The 19544-nt window shown below is 36.3% G+C and overlaps 1 protein-coding gene across 2 annotated transcripts in view; it reads left to right on the top strand.

Moving 5' to 3' along the window:
* LOC111058448 overlaps window positions 1-19544 on the top strand; it is an 81248-nt gene that overhangs the window by 19960 nt on the left and 41744 nt on the right. The window contains exons 7-11 of one of the 2 annotated variants that reach the window (XM_039438474.1): window positions 3159-3353; window positions 7985-8156; window positions 9965-10178; window positions 11431-11533; window positions 15752-15889. In XM_039438474.1, the coding sequence (XP_039294408.1) occupies window positions 3159-3353; window positions 7985-8156; window positions 9965-10178; window positions 11431-11533; window positions 15752-15889 (822 nt within the window). Of the gene's footprint in view, window positions 1-3158; window positions 3354-6411; window positions 6587-7984; window positions 8157-9964; window positions 10179-11430; window positions 11534-15751; window positions 15890-19544 lie in introns of both variants that reach the window. The other variant, XM_039438473.1, reaches the window with a different exon arrangement.

The raw sequence follows: 19544 nt of genomic DNA, 5'->3' as shown, positions 1-19544 counted from the left end.
GGTAGTGCACACAGATCGTCATCGGACGGACGGCACGCATCGGAAGGATCGGAGGATTAGATTTGATGCAATATTTTCTATTGGAGTGCGCATGCCTATACGATGCGGACAGGTATGCGCACCCCAATTGAAAACAATGCATCAAATCTAATCGTCCGATCCGTCCGATGCGTGCCGTCCGTCCGATGACGATCTGTGTGCGCCTACCTTTATGATTATGTACAATAGAGTAGAACTTCAACCGCAGCTGTTAAGCTACTGAAACTCTTTTTTCCATCATGATAGGCTACTGTTTCTATAATTTATTATAATAATTGCATTATACAAATTTTTGAAAAACATGTCAGTTTTGTGAATAAATTTCAATTTAAATTACATAAAGTAAATTCGTATGGCTTTTGTTGGTGGGGAGTCCCTTGCGGGAAGGTCCCACCGCCTGGATATATAATTTAAGCCGTCAATGAGCCTTACGACTGTCATACTTCAGCCGGGACCGACAGTTTAACGTGCCCATCCGATAACACGTAATTTCAATTACAAAAATATATATAATAAATTCACAAAATATTCAATCTCAATTATGATAACTCAATATTCAATCATTGAAGAATATACTTCCTTGACGATTGAAATATAATTTATTATATCAATCATCATTGAACAGTACTTGATATTACATCAGATACACCAGTATCAGGTATCCTCCATAGAGGGCAGTGTCAAGGAAAAGCATCGGCAACACTGTTCTGCTATATTTCTCCACTGTCATTACAACGTGGAGCTCACTATAGAAAAAGAGTAACTCTATCTGCTTTGTCTAATGATAAACAAGGATAGTAATATCAATGTTATTTATTACTGCAATATTATAACATGCGTGAACCCAAACACCTTAAGGCTGTGCAAAGGCTAAAAATAAACATTCTACTCGTGATATTTTTCAACGTTTTTCGATTTGTATATCATCAAGCTATCAAAATAAAAAAGTTTTCTCAAGAAAACATTTATTCAAATTCGGTAAGATATAAATCCATGAGATTTAATGGATGGATTCTTCATGATATTCTTGATCTAGTAAAACATAATTTTTTTGAAAATATCAATTTTTGAAAAAGTTATTCAATAAAAAAAACAAAAATAACTCAATTGAAAGTTATTTAACTTGAATAATAACTATCTAACTATAAATCATTGAATTTAACTTGATAGTCATTTGAATAACTATCTTAAAAATTGATATTTTCAGAAAATTTTTGTTCTACTAGATCAACAATACCATGAAGAATCTATCCTCCAAAGCTCGTGGATTTATCTCTTACCGAATTTGGAATGTTCTGTCCCAAAAATTTAATCTTTAGGCGCTCATATCTCAAAAAGTAATGATCAGAAAAAAAATGTTTCCCTGCGAAAACTTTTTTATTTTGATAGGTTGATGATATAAAAATCGAAAAACTTTGAAAAATATTACAAGTAGAAATTTTATTTTCCTACAGTTACATGAAAAGTGGCCATTGCTGCACTGATTACAGAACGCAAAGAATCACTTTTCCGCTCTAGTGCGGGAAAAATTTTTCTGCACTCCAGATTTGCAACATGGCAACGCAAAATACTTAGTAGGTTATATGGAGCAACAGTGCAGCAAAATCAAAATGAAGTTGGTAACAGTGACTGCTGTGGCTGCTATAGTGAGCAGAGGTGCAACGAAGCACAACGCGCTAATTATTATTCATTATATATTATAACCAAGGACAATGAGGACTTTAGGATTTTAGGATTAAGGTTTTTCGATTTGTATATCATCAAGCTATCAAAATAAAAAAGTTTTCTCAAGAAAACATTTTTTCAAATTCGGTAAGATATAAATCCATGAGATTTAATGGATGGATTCTTCATGATATTCTTGATCTAGTAAAACATAATTTTTTTGAAAATATCAATTTTTGAAAAAGTTATTCAATAAAAAAAACAAAAATAACTCAATTGCAAGTTATTTAACTTGAATAATAACTATCTAACTATGAATCATTGAATTTAACTTGATAGTAAATTGAATAACTATCTTAAAAATTTATATTTTCAGAAAATTTTTGTTCTACTAGATCAACAATACCATGAAGAATCTATCCTCCAAAGCTCGTGGATTTATCTCTTACCGAATTTGGAATGTTCTGTCCCAAAAATTTAATCTTTAGGCGCTCATATCTCAAAAAGTAATGATCAGAAAAAAAATGTTTCCCTGCGAAATTTTTTTATTTTGATAGGTTAATGATATAAAAATCGAAAAACTTTGAAAAATATTATGAGTAGAAATTTTATTTTCCTACAGTTACGTTGAAAAGTGGCCATTGCTGCACTGATTACAGAACGCAAAGAATCACTTTTCCGCTCTAGTGCGGGAAAAATTTTTCTGCACTCCAGATTTGCAACATGGCAACGCAAAATACTTAGTAGGTTATATGGAGCAACAGTGCAGCAAAATGAAAATGAAGTTGGTAACAGTGACTGCTGTGGCTGCTATAGTGAGCAGAGGTGCAACCAAGCACAACGCGCTAATTATTAAGTAGATATTATAATGGAGGACAACGACAGCACAGTGCCACCACAGCACACACCACACAGCTGCCCCCCGCCATTCAAACACACATACATTATTCAGGCAATTTTACCCATAATTACCCACTTTTCATATTCAATGGTAACTGTAGGAAAAACTTAATGTGAAATACATGCGCAAAGTTCCTCTGCTGCACTCAAGAAACCATTCCGCCCTCGCCTACGGCTCGGGCGTAAACGTTTCTTTCGGTGCAGAAAACTGTCACTTTGCGCACTAGTTGCACAAATAACTATTTCCGCCTATGCACAGCCTTAAAGAGATTTCTTTAAGGTCTTTGCGTGAACCTTACTATGGTAAGGATTAACCACCATATGCTTTGTCGAATGATGAAAAAGGATAGCAACACCAAATGTTTGTTATTACTGGACCATTATAACGTGGACACCACTATAACTGATCGTTTCAGTGGCTTTGACGATATCACGTCGATTTTTTTGCCATGGTTTCTGTTTTTAAGTTTTCTGTTCTAAGTTTTCATGTTTCCTGTTTCATGGTTCCTATTTTAAAGATTTCTTTTCTTTATTTCCATGATTTTTGTTTTCAGTGACTATGAGTTGACAAAAACAGTAGATGACATAGTTCAAATAGTGGGCCAACACCATGTTAGAGATGAAAGTCTGTCGCACACATTCAATCTCAGTCAGTGGTGGGATCAAGATATCAGCATCAACGGATCTAGCAATATCATGCTAGGCTCCACTCCTCAAACGACTCTTGGATCTGCTACGGATATAGCTGAGTGAGTAACTGAATCATATTGATAGGGGCTTAGGGGAAAAATAGCACAAGAAGATTTCCCATGGTATTGTGTATCAAGTTGAGATTATACTGTATCATATTCTGTTGATACTGTATCGTGTGTGGTGGTACTATATTATCATCATCTTCATCTTCTTATTTTTCGTCTTCTTTCATTTCTTCTTCTTGTTTTCCTTTTCCATCCTTCTATAACCATCAACCCTCTTGTTGAGATCATACTGTATCATATTCTGTTGATACTGTGTCATGTGTGGTGATACTGTATCATCATCGTCTTCTTCTTTTCCGTCTTCTTCTATTTTCTTCATCTTCTCGCTTTCCTTTTCCATCCTTCTATATTTATCAATCCTCATGTTCTCTGTTTCCTCTCTTTCTTCTCTCTCTATTCCCCTCTCTCCTTCTATATAGCCAGTATATATTGTAATCTACATAAATAAAGTACTCAATCAATCAATCAATCAATCTATCCTTTATCCTTCTTCTTCTCTTATATCTTCTACAATTTCTCCCCCATATTCTTCGCCTCTCTTTCTCCTCAGCCACCTCGACCTCTCCCCCTTTCCCTCTTTGTTAATTCTGATAAATCATTCTTCATCTTCATTTGTTTTCCCTTTGTTATTTTTTTCTATTATTTCATTCATACTTGATAGTCACAATATCATTCTCAACCATGAATGATTAGGGAAGGAACAACAGGTTTTTTTGACAATGATAGTATATTACAGTAGCCTCTCTCTTAACCGGACACCTTTTAACCGGACATCGGTTTAACCGGACTACACTCCACGGAAGTGACATCTCTTTAACCGGAAAATAATCATCAGCACATCGGTTCAACCGGACTGTACAGTACTTCTGCACCTGCCACGAATCATAATGGCTGTTTGGTTTTAAATATTTCAAATGTAAAAAGGCTTAGCAACTAACTATTTTCTTGTGTTTTGTGTTCACAGATATCATAATAAAGCGTCTAGTTTTATTATTTTTACGTAAAAGTCATTATTGGCTTATAAACTACAAAATATGCGTACCAATTTAACGACTTTTAGGGAACGTCGGTTTAACCGGAAAAAACGTTATCCGGACTGGCCTCAGTCCCGATGAGTCCGGATAAGAGAGAGGCTACTGTACTGCTTTACTGTGAATATTTTCCATGACATTACAATTGAATAGAGAAAATGAGATAGTTTATGACGAAGTAGCAGGTAATTCGTGCTCTGCAAGGGTCTAATCGAAAACTTGACATACTGAAAACTTGACGTACTGAAATATTGAAGAATTTTATATAGGTCTACTATAACCACCCTAGGTGAATTGAGAATTTATATGCAACATTTCAAGTTAATCATTCCAGTAGTTCGGACGTGATGATCCGTCATTCGTGAATTTCTTACTCTGTATGTATATAAGCTGATCTTTCCTTAATGATGTTATGAATTGAGAATCTTTATGCAAAATGACAAATTAGCCAGTTTAGGCCCGTATGCAGATACTCGGTTTAAACGGAGAAATGTCCTACAGTTACGTTGAAAAGTGGCCATTGCTGCACTGATTACAGAAAGCAAAGAATCACTTTTCCGCTCTAGTGCGAGAAAATTTGTTCTGCACTCCAGATTTGCAACATGGCAACGCAAAATACTTAGTAGGTTATATGGAGCAACAGTGCAGCAAAATCAAAATGAAGTTGGTAACAGTGACTGCTGTGGCTGCTATAAGCAGAGGTGCAACGAAGCACAACGCGCTAATTATTACTATTATATATTATAACCAAGGACAACATTTTTATTCAATTTGACAATAAATTAAGGTTTTTATCAATAATAAAATTACACAGAAAAACATTTGATGCATTTCAGGCAATTTTACCCATAATTACCCACTTTTCATATTCAATGGTAACTGTAGGAAAAACTTAATGTGAAATACGTGCGCAAAGTTCCTCTGCTGCACTCAAGAAGCCATTCCGCCCTCGCCTACGGCTCGGGCGTAAACGTTTCTTTCGGTGCAGCAAACTGTCACTTTGCGCACTAGTTGCACAAATAACTATTTACTCGTGATATTTTTCATTGTTTTCTGATTTGTATATCATCAAGCTATCAAAATGAAAGAGTTTTCTCGAGATAAATTTTTTTTTCTGATTATTACTTTTTGAGATATGAGCGCCTAAAGTTGAAATTTTCGGGACAGAACATTTCAAATTTGGTACGATATAGATCCATGAGATTTATAGGATGGATTCTTCATGGTATCGTTGATCTAGTATAACTAAAATTTTCTGAGAATATCAATTTTTGAAAAAGTTATTAAATTTACGAAAAATAACCCAACTAAAAGTTATTTTTAGTAAATTGAATAACTATCTTGAAAATTGATATATTCAGACAATTTTTATTTTACTGGATAAACAATACCATGAAGAATCTATCCTCTAAATCTCATGGATTTACCTCTTACCGAGTGTTCTGTTCTAAAAATTTAAACTTTAGGCACTCATATCTCAAAAAGTAATGATCAGAAAAAAAATGTTTTCCCGAGAAAACTTTTTCATTTCGATAGCTTGATGATATATAAAAATCGAAAAACTTTGAAAAATATCACGAGTAGAAAGTTTATTTTTAGCCTTTGCTCAGCCTTAATCAGTCCAGTAGTTCAGACGTGATGATCCGTGAATTTCGTGAATTTCCTACTCTGTACGTGTATAAGCTGACTCTTTCCTTAATGATGTTATGAATTGAGGATCTTTATGCAAAATGACAAATTAGTCAGTTTAGGCCTGTGTGCAGATACTCGGTTTGAACGGAGAAATGAACCTCGGTTTGAACCCCGTATGAAACACATTATGTTAAATACACCCATATCTTCAAGTAAACGTGGTTTAGCGTTAAACGTAGTGCTAGCACAAAGGCCCTAAGCACAGAGGAAAGAACCACTACTGGTATGCTTATTCCGTGCCCTAAGTACTTCAGACGTTATAATGCGTCATTCGTGTAGCCTACTTCCTATCTGTTTATCTAAAGTCTATTAACTTTTTCCGATAGGTGTTTTGAGAATAAGGAAGCTGAGATGCCTGATACTCTAGTTACGCTTACTGACCTATCAGGAGGTAATGAGCATGTGGAACTTAGTGGACCTCAAGCTACTAATCTAATTGAATACAATAATTTCATCACATTCGAATCAAAAATCAGTTGGAACTGCACTGTCAAGGTTCAGGTAAGCTTGTTATCATCACATTCATCCATTCATTCATCTATTCTTCCATTCATCTATTTATTCATCCATTCATTCATCCATAAATCCATTCATCTATTTATTCATCCATTCATCAATTAATTACTTCATCCATTCATTCATCTATTCATTCATCTATTTATTCATGCATTTATCTATTTATTCATCCATTCATCAATTAATTACTTCATTCATCCATCCATTCATTCATCTATATATTCATCCATTCATTCATCCAATAATCCATTCATCTATTTATTTATCCATTCATCAATCAATTACTTCATTCATTCATTCATCTATTCATTCATCTATTTATTCATCCATTCATTCATCCAATTATCCATTCATCTATTCATTCATCTATCCATCCATCAATTAATTACTTCATTCATTCATTCATCCATTAATCCATTCATCTATTCATTCATCTATTCATCCAATCATCCATTCATTGATTTATTGAAGCAATCAAGGGGTTTCAAGGGGATTTATTAGATTTTCTACTTCATAATTTTCAGCCTACATACTTTTGAGGCTATAGTAAATGTCGCAATATCAACTATCATGAAGTGCCTTTGAAATGATCACTTTATAAAATAAATTAATAACTAATAATCTATGATAATAATTTGAATTAATAATTCATATTCTATATTATCAAACTATCATGAGGTGTAGCCTATCACTATCACATTATAATTTATTCTAATAGTCTATCAGCAGGTAACCCGTACTCCGCAAGGGTCTGTTTAAAGCACAAATAGATTGATTCCAGTTTTATAGCTTCATGAAAATATTGAATGTATTTAACTGTGATAATCTTCAATGAATTTGACCTCAATGGGTTTCATCTCAGGTAAACCCTGTATGACAAACTGCATGAATTTGTTTAAATTATTGAAATCCAGATCAATTGATAAACAAATATGAGGTGGGCCAGTAATATCCTTGGAGAATTAAGAATCTTCAAGCAAAATTTATCAGTCCAGTATTTCAGACGTGATGAAGCATGAATTTCGTGAATTTCCTACTCTGTACGTGTATAAGCTGATTCTTTCCTTAATGATGTTATAAATTGAGGATCTTTATGCAAAATGACAAATTAGTCAGTTTAGGCCTGTGTGCAGATACTCGGTTTGAACGGAGAAATGAACCTCGGTTTGAACCCCGTATGAAACACATTATGTTAAATACACCCATATCTTCAAGTAAACGTGGTTTAGCGTTAAACGTAGTGCTAGCACAAAGGCCCTAAGCACAGAGGAAAGAAGCACTACTGGTATGCTTATTCCGTGCCCTAAGTACTTCAGACGTTATAATGCGTCATTCATGTACTTCCTATCTGTTTATCTAAAGTCTATTAACTTTTTCCGATAGGTGTTTTGAGAATAAGGAAGCTGAGATGCCTGATACTCTAGTTACGCTTACTGACCTATCAGGAGGTAATGAGCATGTACTTAGTGGACCTCAAGCTACTAAACTAATTGAATACAATAATTTCATCACATTCGAATCAAAAATCAGTTGGAACTGCACTGTCAAGGTTCAGGTAAGCTTGTTATCATCACATTCATCCATTCATTCATCTATTCATCCATTCATTCATCCATTAATCCATTCATCTATTTATTCATCCACTCATTCATCCTTAAATCTATTCATCTATTTATTCATCCATTCATTCATCTATTCATTCATCTATTTATTCATGCATTTATCTATTTATTCATCCATTCATCAATTAATTACTTCATTCATCCATCCATTCATTCATCTATATATTCATCCATTCATTCATCCTATAATCCATTCATCTATTTATTTATCCATTCATCAATCAATTACTTCATTCATCCATCCATTCATTCATCTACATATTCATCCATTCATTCATCCAATAATCCATTCATCTATTTATTTATCCATTCATCAATCAATTACTTCATTCATTCATTCATTCATCTATTTATTCATCCATTCATTCATCCAATTATCCATTCATCTATCCATCCATCAATTAATTACTTCATCTATTCATTCATCCATCCATCCATTCATTCATCTATTCATCCAATCATCCATTCATTGATCTATTGAAGCAATCAAGGGGTTTCAAGGGGATTTATTAGATTTTCTACTTCATAATTATCAGCCTACATACTTTTGAGGCTGTAGTAAATGTCGCAATATCAACTATCATGAAGTGCCTTTGAAATGATCACTTTATAAAATAAATTAATAATTAATAATCTATGATAATAATTTGAATTAATAATTCATATTCTATATTATCAAACTATCATGAGGTGTAGCCTATCACTCTCACATTATGGTTTATTCCAATAGTCTATCAGCAGGTAACCCGTACTCCGCAAGGGTCTGTTTAAAGCACAAATAGATTGATTCTAGTTTTATAGCTTCATGAGAATATTGAATGTATTCAACTGTGATAATCTTCAATGAATTTGATCTCAATGGGTTCCATCTCAGGTAAACCCTGTATGACAAACTGCATGAATTTGTTTAAATTATTGAAATCCAGATCAATTGATAAACAAATATGAGGTGGGACAGTAACATCCTTGGAGAAGCAAAAGTTAATCAGTTCAGTATTTGAGACGTGATGAAGCATAATTATTCCTGTATTTCCTATCTCGTACAATTATAAGCCAGCTCTTCTCGTTATTATACACCGTGATTCAAAAAGAATACCACAACTTTGAAAATTGATAACTCTGCAAAGAATAAACGGAGAGTAAAGCACTATATGTCATCGATTTGAGGAAGCTCTGAAGTTTTTTTAGTTCCTTATTTAGTCCCATTGGCACTCATCTGTCCGTGCCTATTTGAATGAAAACTATCCGAGGCAATGGATCGGCTGCTAAGCAGCTCGAGACAGAGCACTTCATCACTGGCCTTCAAGAAGCCCTGACCTCCCCCCCTCCGATTTTTTTCTGTGGGGGTACGTTAAAGATAAAGTTTATCGATCTCCTCTACCAGCTAACATTGAGGAGCTCAAGAAATAACAGCAGCTTCACAAGCTGTTACGCCCGATATGCTACTTAGGGTGTGCAACGAGTTCGAGTATCGTATTGATATCACTCGAGTGTCTGGAGGGGGTCACATTGAACATTTGTAAACTTGTTTTCTAGTGGAGAAAAACCTATTTTAATACTCTTTATTTTGATTGAAAACCCAAGTTTCTATTATGTTTCCTTGATTAAATACAGATTTTCAAAGTTGTGGTATTCTTTTTGAATCACGGTGTATTATGGATTATCAAATTATCATTGGTATTGCTTTTACAAAATAACTTATTCACAATATCACTTAATAATTTCATTTTTCTATTATCAGGACAAAGAGTTTACCTTCCAGAAAGGTGTAATTGATGGTTTAATATCTCGTGAAAAAGCAGTAGAATCAAAATCAGTCAGATATCCTGATAACGTTCAATTGCGCTTTGTGGCGAGCATTGATAAGGCTGGAAAAAGTGAACACAAAATCAAATTCCGTGACACTTTCTACTGGCAAAACGAGGGGCAGAATACACCAAATCTAATTCAATATCGTAAGTGATCATGATGATAATTAAAATCAAATTTACAATTTTCACATAACCTCTGTCTATTTCAAATTGGGTTTTAAGCAGTTTTGGACGAATGCCTGTTGTTTTTACCGGAATTTTAGTAGATGTCAATTTATTTTGTAGATGCTTTAGTGTCGGGTGTGAAGTCTTCATTTTTTCAACAATAAGTGCCAACATAGCGGTTCCAGACCATTAGCAGAGGGGTCAGAGATAGGTAGGCATTTTTAATAGGTTCATCTCCTAGGGTATAAAGATACTAATTATCAATTATTAAGGTATTGATTATGGTATAAACTAGTCCCAACGAAGCTGTCATGTCAAAAAATGTGTTCCAAACGCTCACTTCATTTCCCTCTGTCAATCGATCTATTGTTGCATAAGTGAAGATTTCACACTCAACAATAAAACTACTGCGACAGCCGTGAGGGAATGCGTGAAATAGTGATGTTATACATGGAATTAGAGATAATTCAATGCTCTGTCTTAAAATAGCATAATTATAGTGGCCGTAGTCGAGTGGTTTAGATGTTGGCTTTATAATTCAGAAGCCCGGGTTCAAATCTCGGCTCTGGCAAGTCTTTTGGCTATCTCGGGCCACTCCCTTTTTTCGGATGAACACGTTCCGTCGGTGCCGGCTGCCTAAAAAGCAGTCGTTAGGTCATGTCAGAGGCTCTGAAATTGATTAGTTGCGACCTGAAAACTCTGACACCAGACCTGAGCCAGCCAGATCATTCGATATTATTACTATCTTAAAATCATCATGAATTCTTTCATCAATAGTTGAAAAGGTATGAGGCCGAAAAGAGCCGAAAATTGGAGACAAACTAGTTTTTTTTCAAAATTGTCTCACTTTAATGCTCAAATATCTCAAAAACTTTCAAATATAATATGAAAAAAGTTTTCAAATGAATCACCATGAATTCTTTCATCAATAGTTTGAAAGGTTATAAGGCCAAAAGAGCCAAAAATCGGAGACAAACGTGTTTTTTTTCAAAAATGTCTCACTTCAAGGCTCAAATATCTCAAAAACTTTCAAATATGATATGAAAAAGTTTTCAAATGAATGTTGTAGGTAATTTTGTGAGCTTCAATTTTGTGCTGGATAGTTATGTCCATTAGACGTAAAGTTTCCGAAATATATGGGAAAATACAGAATATGGTTTCCCTTTATAACCATTTCTTGACTCAACTATTTGCTTTAATCGATGAAAAATGAATTGCGTTCGTTCCACAGCGGGACTAAGTGTTATCAAAGGGGAAGAAAATGGGAAATTTGATAGCGACCAATGGTGGAAGTGTGGTACTCAGCCAATACCAAACAAGGATCCCATTCAAGGGTGAGTGGTGCATACTTATTTCATATCAATTTATTTATTTATTTATTCATTCACAATGGAGACAACGGGCTTCCCCAAATATGTCCCCTTTACAATAAAAATCTTACAAATTCAAATGAAAAAGTATGATAAAAAATAATACAAATAAAACAAATTAAAATTAATTAATAAAGAATCAAACATCAATTAGGTACGTTTATATCTCGGAGAACATCGACTTATGAATTTCGATTTATAATCTGTTCCTGTGTGTCGATATATGTTCATCGAATAGATATGAATTATAAAAGAATAAATATTATAGGCCCCACTGTAGAACTGATAAATCAAATCAAATATTTTTTATTGCCATTAACAATAAATAATACATGTATCTACAACGTCAATGTAACACAAACAAACTGATGGTTGATGGACATTTCTTACAATCTTTCAGATCCACTTTACATAACATTTTTCATTTACTTTTCAGGGTAATTACTTTCATTGATAATTTTTCTTCTCAGACATTTTGGGTGCCTCTTGGCCCAATAGTTTCTGCCTCCTAGTCTAGTTGATATATTAATACTGACTGAAAAACATATAATTATATCAAAACAACAACTACATATTAGGTAATTGATATCCACTTTCCCTCTACAGGGCTACTACAATATCGTAAGAATGAAATTGGAATCATCAATAACCATTTTTTGATTCACCACGATGAAGCATTTGAAAAAATAGGGTACTTGCGTATTTGTATTTAATTCTATCACGTTATAGGTTTATTGCTTCAATCATGTTATCAAAATTTGGGAGTAGAATATAGTTCAGGGCAAATCCTGTTATTCTATCCCAATCATATTCATAACAATTATGATATGTAGTAATTGTATTGACAGACGAATAAGTTAAATGAATACTATCGCCACTTCCTGATGTTATTTTATCACTACATCCTGTAGTTGGGGTCAAATTAGTAGATTTTACTCTCACAGATTTTCATTTTTCAGATTCTTCTATCAAATTTCTTGAACACTCATTTACTTCTCTCACAAAATTATTGTACTGTCACAATCCCATCCACGCAAGCAATATCTCACAAAGTAGCTGCTCTAACAAGAACATTATGTTTTATACTTATCTATTTCACTATCCATTACAAACTGCAAGTTAATATAATTAGTTTTGAACTATTTTGACGATACTGCAGTCTGATTTTTGAATAGTTATTAAAAACTTATACTCACTCACATGTGGAGCGTAATAACTATTATTCAAAAACCAGACTGTAGTGTTGTCAAAATAGTTCAAAACGAATAATGTTCTAATTCTTTAACATGATTGCAGTGAGCCGTTTATAATTTACTAGAACCGTATTTCACAATCACAGTCTTTTCACTTTTGGCTGGAATTGCTAACTCACTTCCACAAAATGAAGGAGATTTGTCATCGACCAATAGGATTGCTTGAACGAAGCTAATCGCTTGTGATTGGCGGAAGAACTATTGAACATGGACGTAGTATTGTATTCATCCGGTAGATGGAAGTTGATTCAATGAAGTTTATATGCTCTATAAAAATACTAGTTGCTTTATTTTAATTTATTTGAAATGAAAAAGATTTTATTCATCCAAAAACCAGTACAATGACAGGAAAATCTGTTTCTTATTATCGAAACAGATGGAAATGTACAGTAATAATGATGTAACAAAATGATAAGTTTCTTTTATAAGAATGAATAAAACAAAAAACGCCCCGAGGCCTAGCCTGTGTGGGGTGTTATTGAATTACTGGTGAAGGCGGTTTTATATTGTAAGTTCAATCAACTGGGCTGAACGAATAAACACTTTGAAACCTCAACCTCTGATGTGATTTAGATTCTACATGGAACAATAATTATGACATCGTCTGAATTAAACAAGGAATTCAACACTCTACAAATTTTTTCCAATGAGCTTCAAAATATGACTTCTATTATAAGCCTGATTTATCAATCAATTAAATCAGGAAAATGTAACAAGTTAGAATTTTTGTATAATTTCTAAATATTTCCAATATTTTTTCACTGTTGTGCGCTCCCCTGAGAGCTCGCGCCCCAGGTCTACCACTATCTCCCTAAACAAAGCCATAGTGTATTCTGATGATGTCAGCACAGGTAGGACTCCTACGCCAATTTGTTGATTTCAGCTGATCTATATAAGCTAGTGTTTTTATTGGTGTGGGAGCCCTACCTGTGCTGACGTCACTATCAGCCACCTGACATGCACTATGGCTTTGTTTACGGAGGTATTGGGTATACTCGGCATATTGGGAAATCATGCCCTGCTTCCTTTGTATGCCTTGATGAATTTGAATGTTATACAATATTTGGTGTATTATAGTCAATCACTCTTCATAAAAAGGATGTCTCTTGAAACGAGACTTTCTTTTCTACGCCATTGTGTAGGTCGTTTGAATGTATTTTTTTGGTGGAGAATAATGGGAAACATTCTATCCGAATTAAGCTGGTTTCGCACACAACAGTGAAATAGTTATTTGTGCAACTAGTGCGCAAAGTGACAGTTTGCTGCACCGAAAGAAACGTTTATGCCCGAGCCGTAGGCGAGGGCGGAATGGTTTCTTGAGTGCAGCAGAGGAACTTTGCGCACATATTTCACATTAAGTTTTTCCTACAGTTACCATTGAATATGAAAAGTGGGTAATTATGGGTAAAATTGCCTGAAATGCATCAAATGTTTTTCTGTGTAATTTTATTATTGATAAAAACCTTAATCCTAAAATCCTAAAGTCCTCGTTGTCCTTGGTTATAATATATAATGAATAATAATTAGCGCGTTGTGCTTCGTTGCACCTCTGCTCACTATAGCAGCCCAGTCACTGTTACCAACTTCATTTTGATTTTGCTGCACTGTTGCTCCATATAACCTACTAAGTATTTGGCGTTGCCATGTTGCAAATCTGGAGTGCAGAAAAATTTTTCCCGCACTAGAGCGGAAAAGTGATTCTTTGCGTTCTGTAATCAGTGCAGCAATGGCCACTTTTCAACGTAACTGTAGGAAAATATAACTCCAATAAGCTCCAATACTATTATTCATACTCGCTCGGAAGGACTGAGTGTGAATACTTCAATTAGAGCTTATGGGAATTATACTATCATTGTTCACTGTTGTGTACGAATCCACTGAGTAGCCTGCCAAAATAAGGATTTAGAACCATAATTCTGTATCATTTTACCATGGAAGGCTCAATCAATCGGTGATGGCTATTGGCATAGAATCCATCAGAATAGATTATTATATTCATGAAATCTATTAGCATACAATCTAGCTAGCTAGATAGATATTTATAAAAAAAAACAGAAGTACCTCCTCCCCTCTCCTTCTTCCATGTGCTCGGCCTGGCGCTGCTGGGTGAAAGGAATTCCCGGAGAAGTGTCTGGCTTTTGTGATGAGTTTGTTGTGTTCAGAATGATTTTCCAAAGAGAAGAGATATTATTTGTACTGCCATCCCTTTTGTTGATGCTACCTTGTTTCTCTATTTCCAGAGCCTCTCGTACGATCCTAACCCGAAAATCTTGATTATTGGCTATTTGGTTAGAATTATTAAGTTGTTTGTTTAGAATTATCCTGCTGATTTTCAGCCAGGATAGACGAACACAAACTGAGCATACAAAACAAATAATCAACCTCAGCTCTTTACAACCACAAAAAGAACACAGGGCACAGAATAAACTTTAATAATTCTAAACTAATAACCAATATTCAAGATTTTTAGGTTAGGATTGTACGAGAGGCTCTGGGAATAGAGGAACAAGGTGGCCCTAACAAGAGTGATGACAGTACGAATATCTCTTCTCTTTGGAAAATCATTCTGAACACAACAAAGACATCACAAAAGCCAGACACTTCTCCTGGAATTCCATTCACCCAGCAGCGCCAGGCCGAGCACGTGGAAGAAGGAGAGGGGAGGAGGTACTCCTGTTTTTTTATAAATATCTATCTATCTATCTAGCTTGAGTAATTGCTACAGTAAAAATTGGAACATAAACATCAAATAGCATGGGATATCTTATTGAGCTATATATAATTCACTTTGCTATTATAGCTAATCTTTGTAATTGCTACAGTAAAAATTGGAACATAAACATCAAATAGCATGGGATATCTTATTGAGCTATATATAATTCACTTTGCTATTGTAGCTAATCTCTTGACTGCTCTGTCAATACTACAGGGAAGTCACTTATGAAAGACAAAACAACATATTGGATAAACCCTTCCTGTATAGGACACAAATCAGTAAAACAGGAGTCACTCTTCAACTCGGATCACAATGGAACAGAATTTTGGAATCTCGGCCAGGAAAAATCAGGTGAGTGAATATTATTCATGAAATTGAAATGAGTTCACTTGTTGTGTTCATCAAAACGTGAACTGATTGTAATTCCTTGGAGTGAAAGATAGTGACTTTTTTAGAATAATGAATTTCCTATCGAACCTTTCATGGCGTATATCCAGTAGGATACGTGGGGATACTTTATAATTCTTCAATCAATTCAACAATAATTAATTAATGATAAAAGACTACGTCAACCTAATGACTACTAAAGACCGTGAGAAATTACTTTTGACACTCTTGATAAGAGAGAGGTCCGATGCTCTATCCTCCACTAATCACTCCCACTACCTAGCAGCATTCTCCTTCTTTTGTGTCTGTGTGAGAGAGACAACGCGTCGCGCTCACTCCCCTCCACTGGCAATGTTCCAAAGTCGTATGTGTATGTTACGGAGATGTGTTCATCACAAGAACCTGAAGCGAAATGACACAGCGCATCCAATTGTGTGCAGGATGTCCATCTGTGTCTATGCTACAAACTGTGGAAGGAGAAATAGGTTTCTCCTCTTCATGCTAAAAGTAATATCTCACAGACACAGATGGGTTCACAAAAGTTACAATCTCAGAATGTAATCTCAAAATTATTGAGATTCCATTATTATTATTTTTATTTCCATTACATTGCTATGTGAGTTTTTCATCAAAATCGGTCTATGACAAGACTTTGATGGATAATATTTTGCTGCTAGGTTTAAGAATGCCCTAACCATTGATACAGTGTTGAGCATCACTGCCTTCTGCATAAAGTAGATCGTGTTTCTTGAGGCACCCATCAGATGACTTAGGTATACAGTCACTTTTCCCCATCAATCCAATTGCAGATATTATGACTGTGAAGATTATCATTATTATTAATATTATTACTATTATTATTATGTATGTTTTGTCTCCATTTTACTGGGTATGAAGGTGGCATGTGCTATTAAGCAAAATGACATCTTTTTTCTATTTATTCTAAAACCTTCTAACAATTGATGTTGTGCACAGTATGATTGCTTTTTGCATTAGATTCAACACCCATGCTGACAATCCCAACTTTTTCAACTTATCAGCCAAATCCTTAGGCACCATCCCTGTTTCTGACATCAATAATGGCACAATTGCAACGTTTTCCTGCCTCCACAGCTGCTTTATCTCATCTGCCAAAGGCAGGTATTTGACAACCTTCTCTTCACTATGATACCTCCCTCACGTTCGCTACCTTTCAGCCTGCCGCTCTGCTCTGCTCCCCACGCCACGCATCAACCAAATGAGTGGTTGACCCACCCGCCACCAGGGTGCGCCTCAGTTGCCGCCACCCGCTCCTGCGTTTCTATTGGCCGAGCACCGCCGGCCGATAGCAGCGCAGGTGAACTCGGGGATTGTGAATAAAAGGGGGCTACTCAGCTACCCTCGATAGCACTTGCTCACTAGCAGCCTTCCACTGAAGAGCCAGAAGAGACCACCAGCCGAGACCACTACCAGAGACCACTACCAGCCGAGACCACTACCGAGACCAGGAGCAGAGCAGCGAGCAGGCCAATGAGGGAACCACGGCGAGACTAACCGCAACCTGAGGTGTCTTCCTTGTCTACTACCCAGCCGATGCCTAGGAGGAACCGAGCCGGCCGCCGAACCCAGAAGAGGAGGGCCCTACGTCGGCTTCGCCAGGTGGAGGAGAGGCTGAGGCTGTACACCGCCGCGCCAGCTGCGCCCCAAGACTTAGCGCCACAGCCTAAAGCCGCGTCCACACTATGTCGATCGACACCGATCGACAAAGTCGATCGACAATGTCGAACAAGTGTGGACGTGTCGCTCGACATTGTTGAGCGCTGTCAAGTCGAGTCGAACGCAACCTGATTCAGGTCGGTCCAGATCAAAGAAAGTCGAGTCGAACGCACCAGTGTGGACTGTCGATCTTGCCACTGCCGTTTTAGAAAATAGAATAGTGATATACTGTTGTGAATTAGTGAATATACTGTTGTGAATTAGTGAATATACTGTTGTGAATATACTGTTAGTGAATATACTAGTTAGTGAATAGTGAATATACTGTTATACGGCAATACGGTTATACAGCAATAAGAATTGCAGCAGAAGCCGCTGCTCCAGCATCTTCATCATCACTCATTTTATATAAAAACTCGATTCTTATTTAAAATAAAACACTCGATTAAATATAAACTGACTAAGATAAAACACTAAACACTAAAACACTTAAATACTCGATTATGTATGAACATTTATGATGGTTGTCGATCGACTCGTCCACATGTACTGAGGCAATTTTGTCGATCGACACAGTCGAAGGTGTCGAGCGACTTTGTCGATCGACCGGGTCGACAGAGTCGATCGACATAGTGTGGACGCGGCTTAACAACTGGCGCGCGGTTCTGGATGCGCGGGTTGGGTGCCGAACCCACATCGGAGTGTGTGCAGCGGAAGCCTACGACCCTGCCTGCCCGGGGTTTGACCGAAGGCCCCTTCTAAACGAGGAAGTGGTCGAGGAGGTCCTCCCGGCGGTGATTCGGCACGACCTCTGGCTAGTAGATCACCCGGTCAACCCTCTCCGTAGCCCAGGTAAACCAGAGTGGAGACTGCGAACCATTGACTTGAGCCCCTGCCGGCCTGCTCTCGCACCAGACGGACCTGCCCGGGACCCTCGCGCGGCGTGGTATCGCGCCAGTCGACGACTACTAAACATCTAGCCTGCCTTGGTCCCTTTTAGGGCCACCAGCAACAATCTTGGTCCCTTTTCCGGGCCACCAGCAACAAACTTGGCCCTTTTCAGGGCCACCAAAAGCCACTTTTTTCAGACAGTGGTAACAAACCCCTTGCTCGAACCGACTGACTAGCCCAATTGATGAATGAGCCACACCTTCCGCCATATCAACTATACTGTTTTAAATTGTGTGTATTGGGAATGTCAATGTCTATGAGGAAGGTGGTCTGCTTCTGCTTATCTATGAGTATGATGTCGGTCTATTGTTTTATCTGTGAGAACTGACCGATCCCAGTACAGCTTGTGAGAGTTCTCCAAGACTGCACTGGGAGTATATTGATAATATGGTACTGAGCTTGGCAACAGGTTGTGCAGGCATGCTAAGCTCTATTATTATTTTTTATTATTATTATTATCATTATTTGATTATTCACTGTCTAATATTATAGCATGGAGAAACAATAGCGTGAGTAGATATCCCATGGTATAGGGCGTTTATGTCGCAACTTTTACTGTTATCTCAAGCCGATTAATGTCGATTATTGTCGATTTTTACTGTTTTGACCGGGTAAGAGTGTATGAACGGCACAATATGAGAGACTACCAGCGTCATAAAGCTTCACATGAAAGAACTACGTGGACTATCAGCTTGAGATAACAGTAAAAGTTGCGACATAAACGCCCTATACCATGGGATATCTACTAACGCTATTGTTTCTCTATGATTATAGTGAGATTTATAACATGGCTAATGTCCAATCGTGAGGCTTCACCAACAGTATATTTTCTGCTGCGCAATTCTATTCAAGCTTTCAGTTCACTACGTTATAATGCAGTGAAGAAGGATAGGGGAAGTACAACATTGCCGATTCTCTGCCTTGTCACTGCCTTCTATAGAGGATAGTTGATAGCTGATACCTGTACATCTGA

Source organism: Nilaparvata lugens, chromosome 11 (assembly GCF_014356525.2).
Source record: "Nilaparvata lugens isolate BPH chromosome 11, ASM1435652v1, whole genome shotgun sequence".
In the NCBI taxonomy this organism is placed as follows: domain Eukaryota; kingdom Metazoa; phylum Arthropoda; class Insecta; order Hemiptera; family Delphacidae; genus Nilaparvata; species Nilaparvata lugens.
The sequence above is the reverse complement of the archived record's forward strand: the minus strand, read 5'-3'. Positions and strand labels throughout refer to the sequence as shown.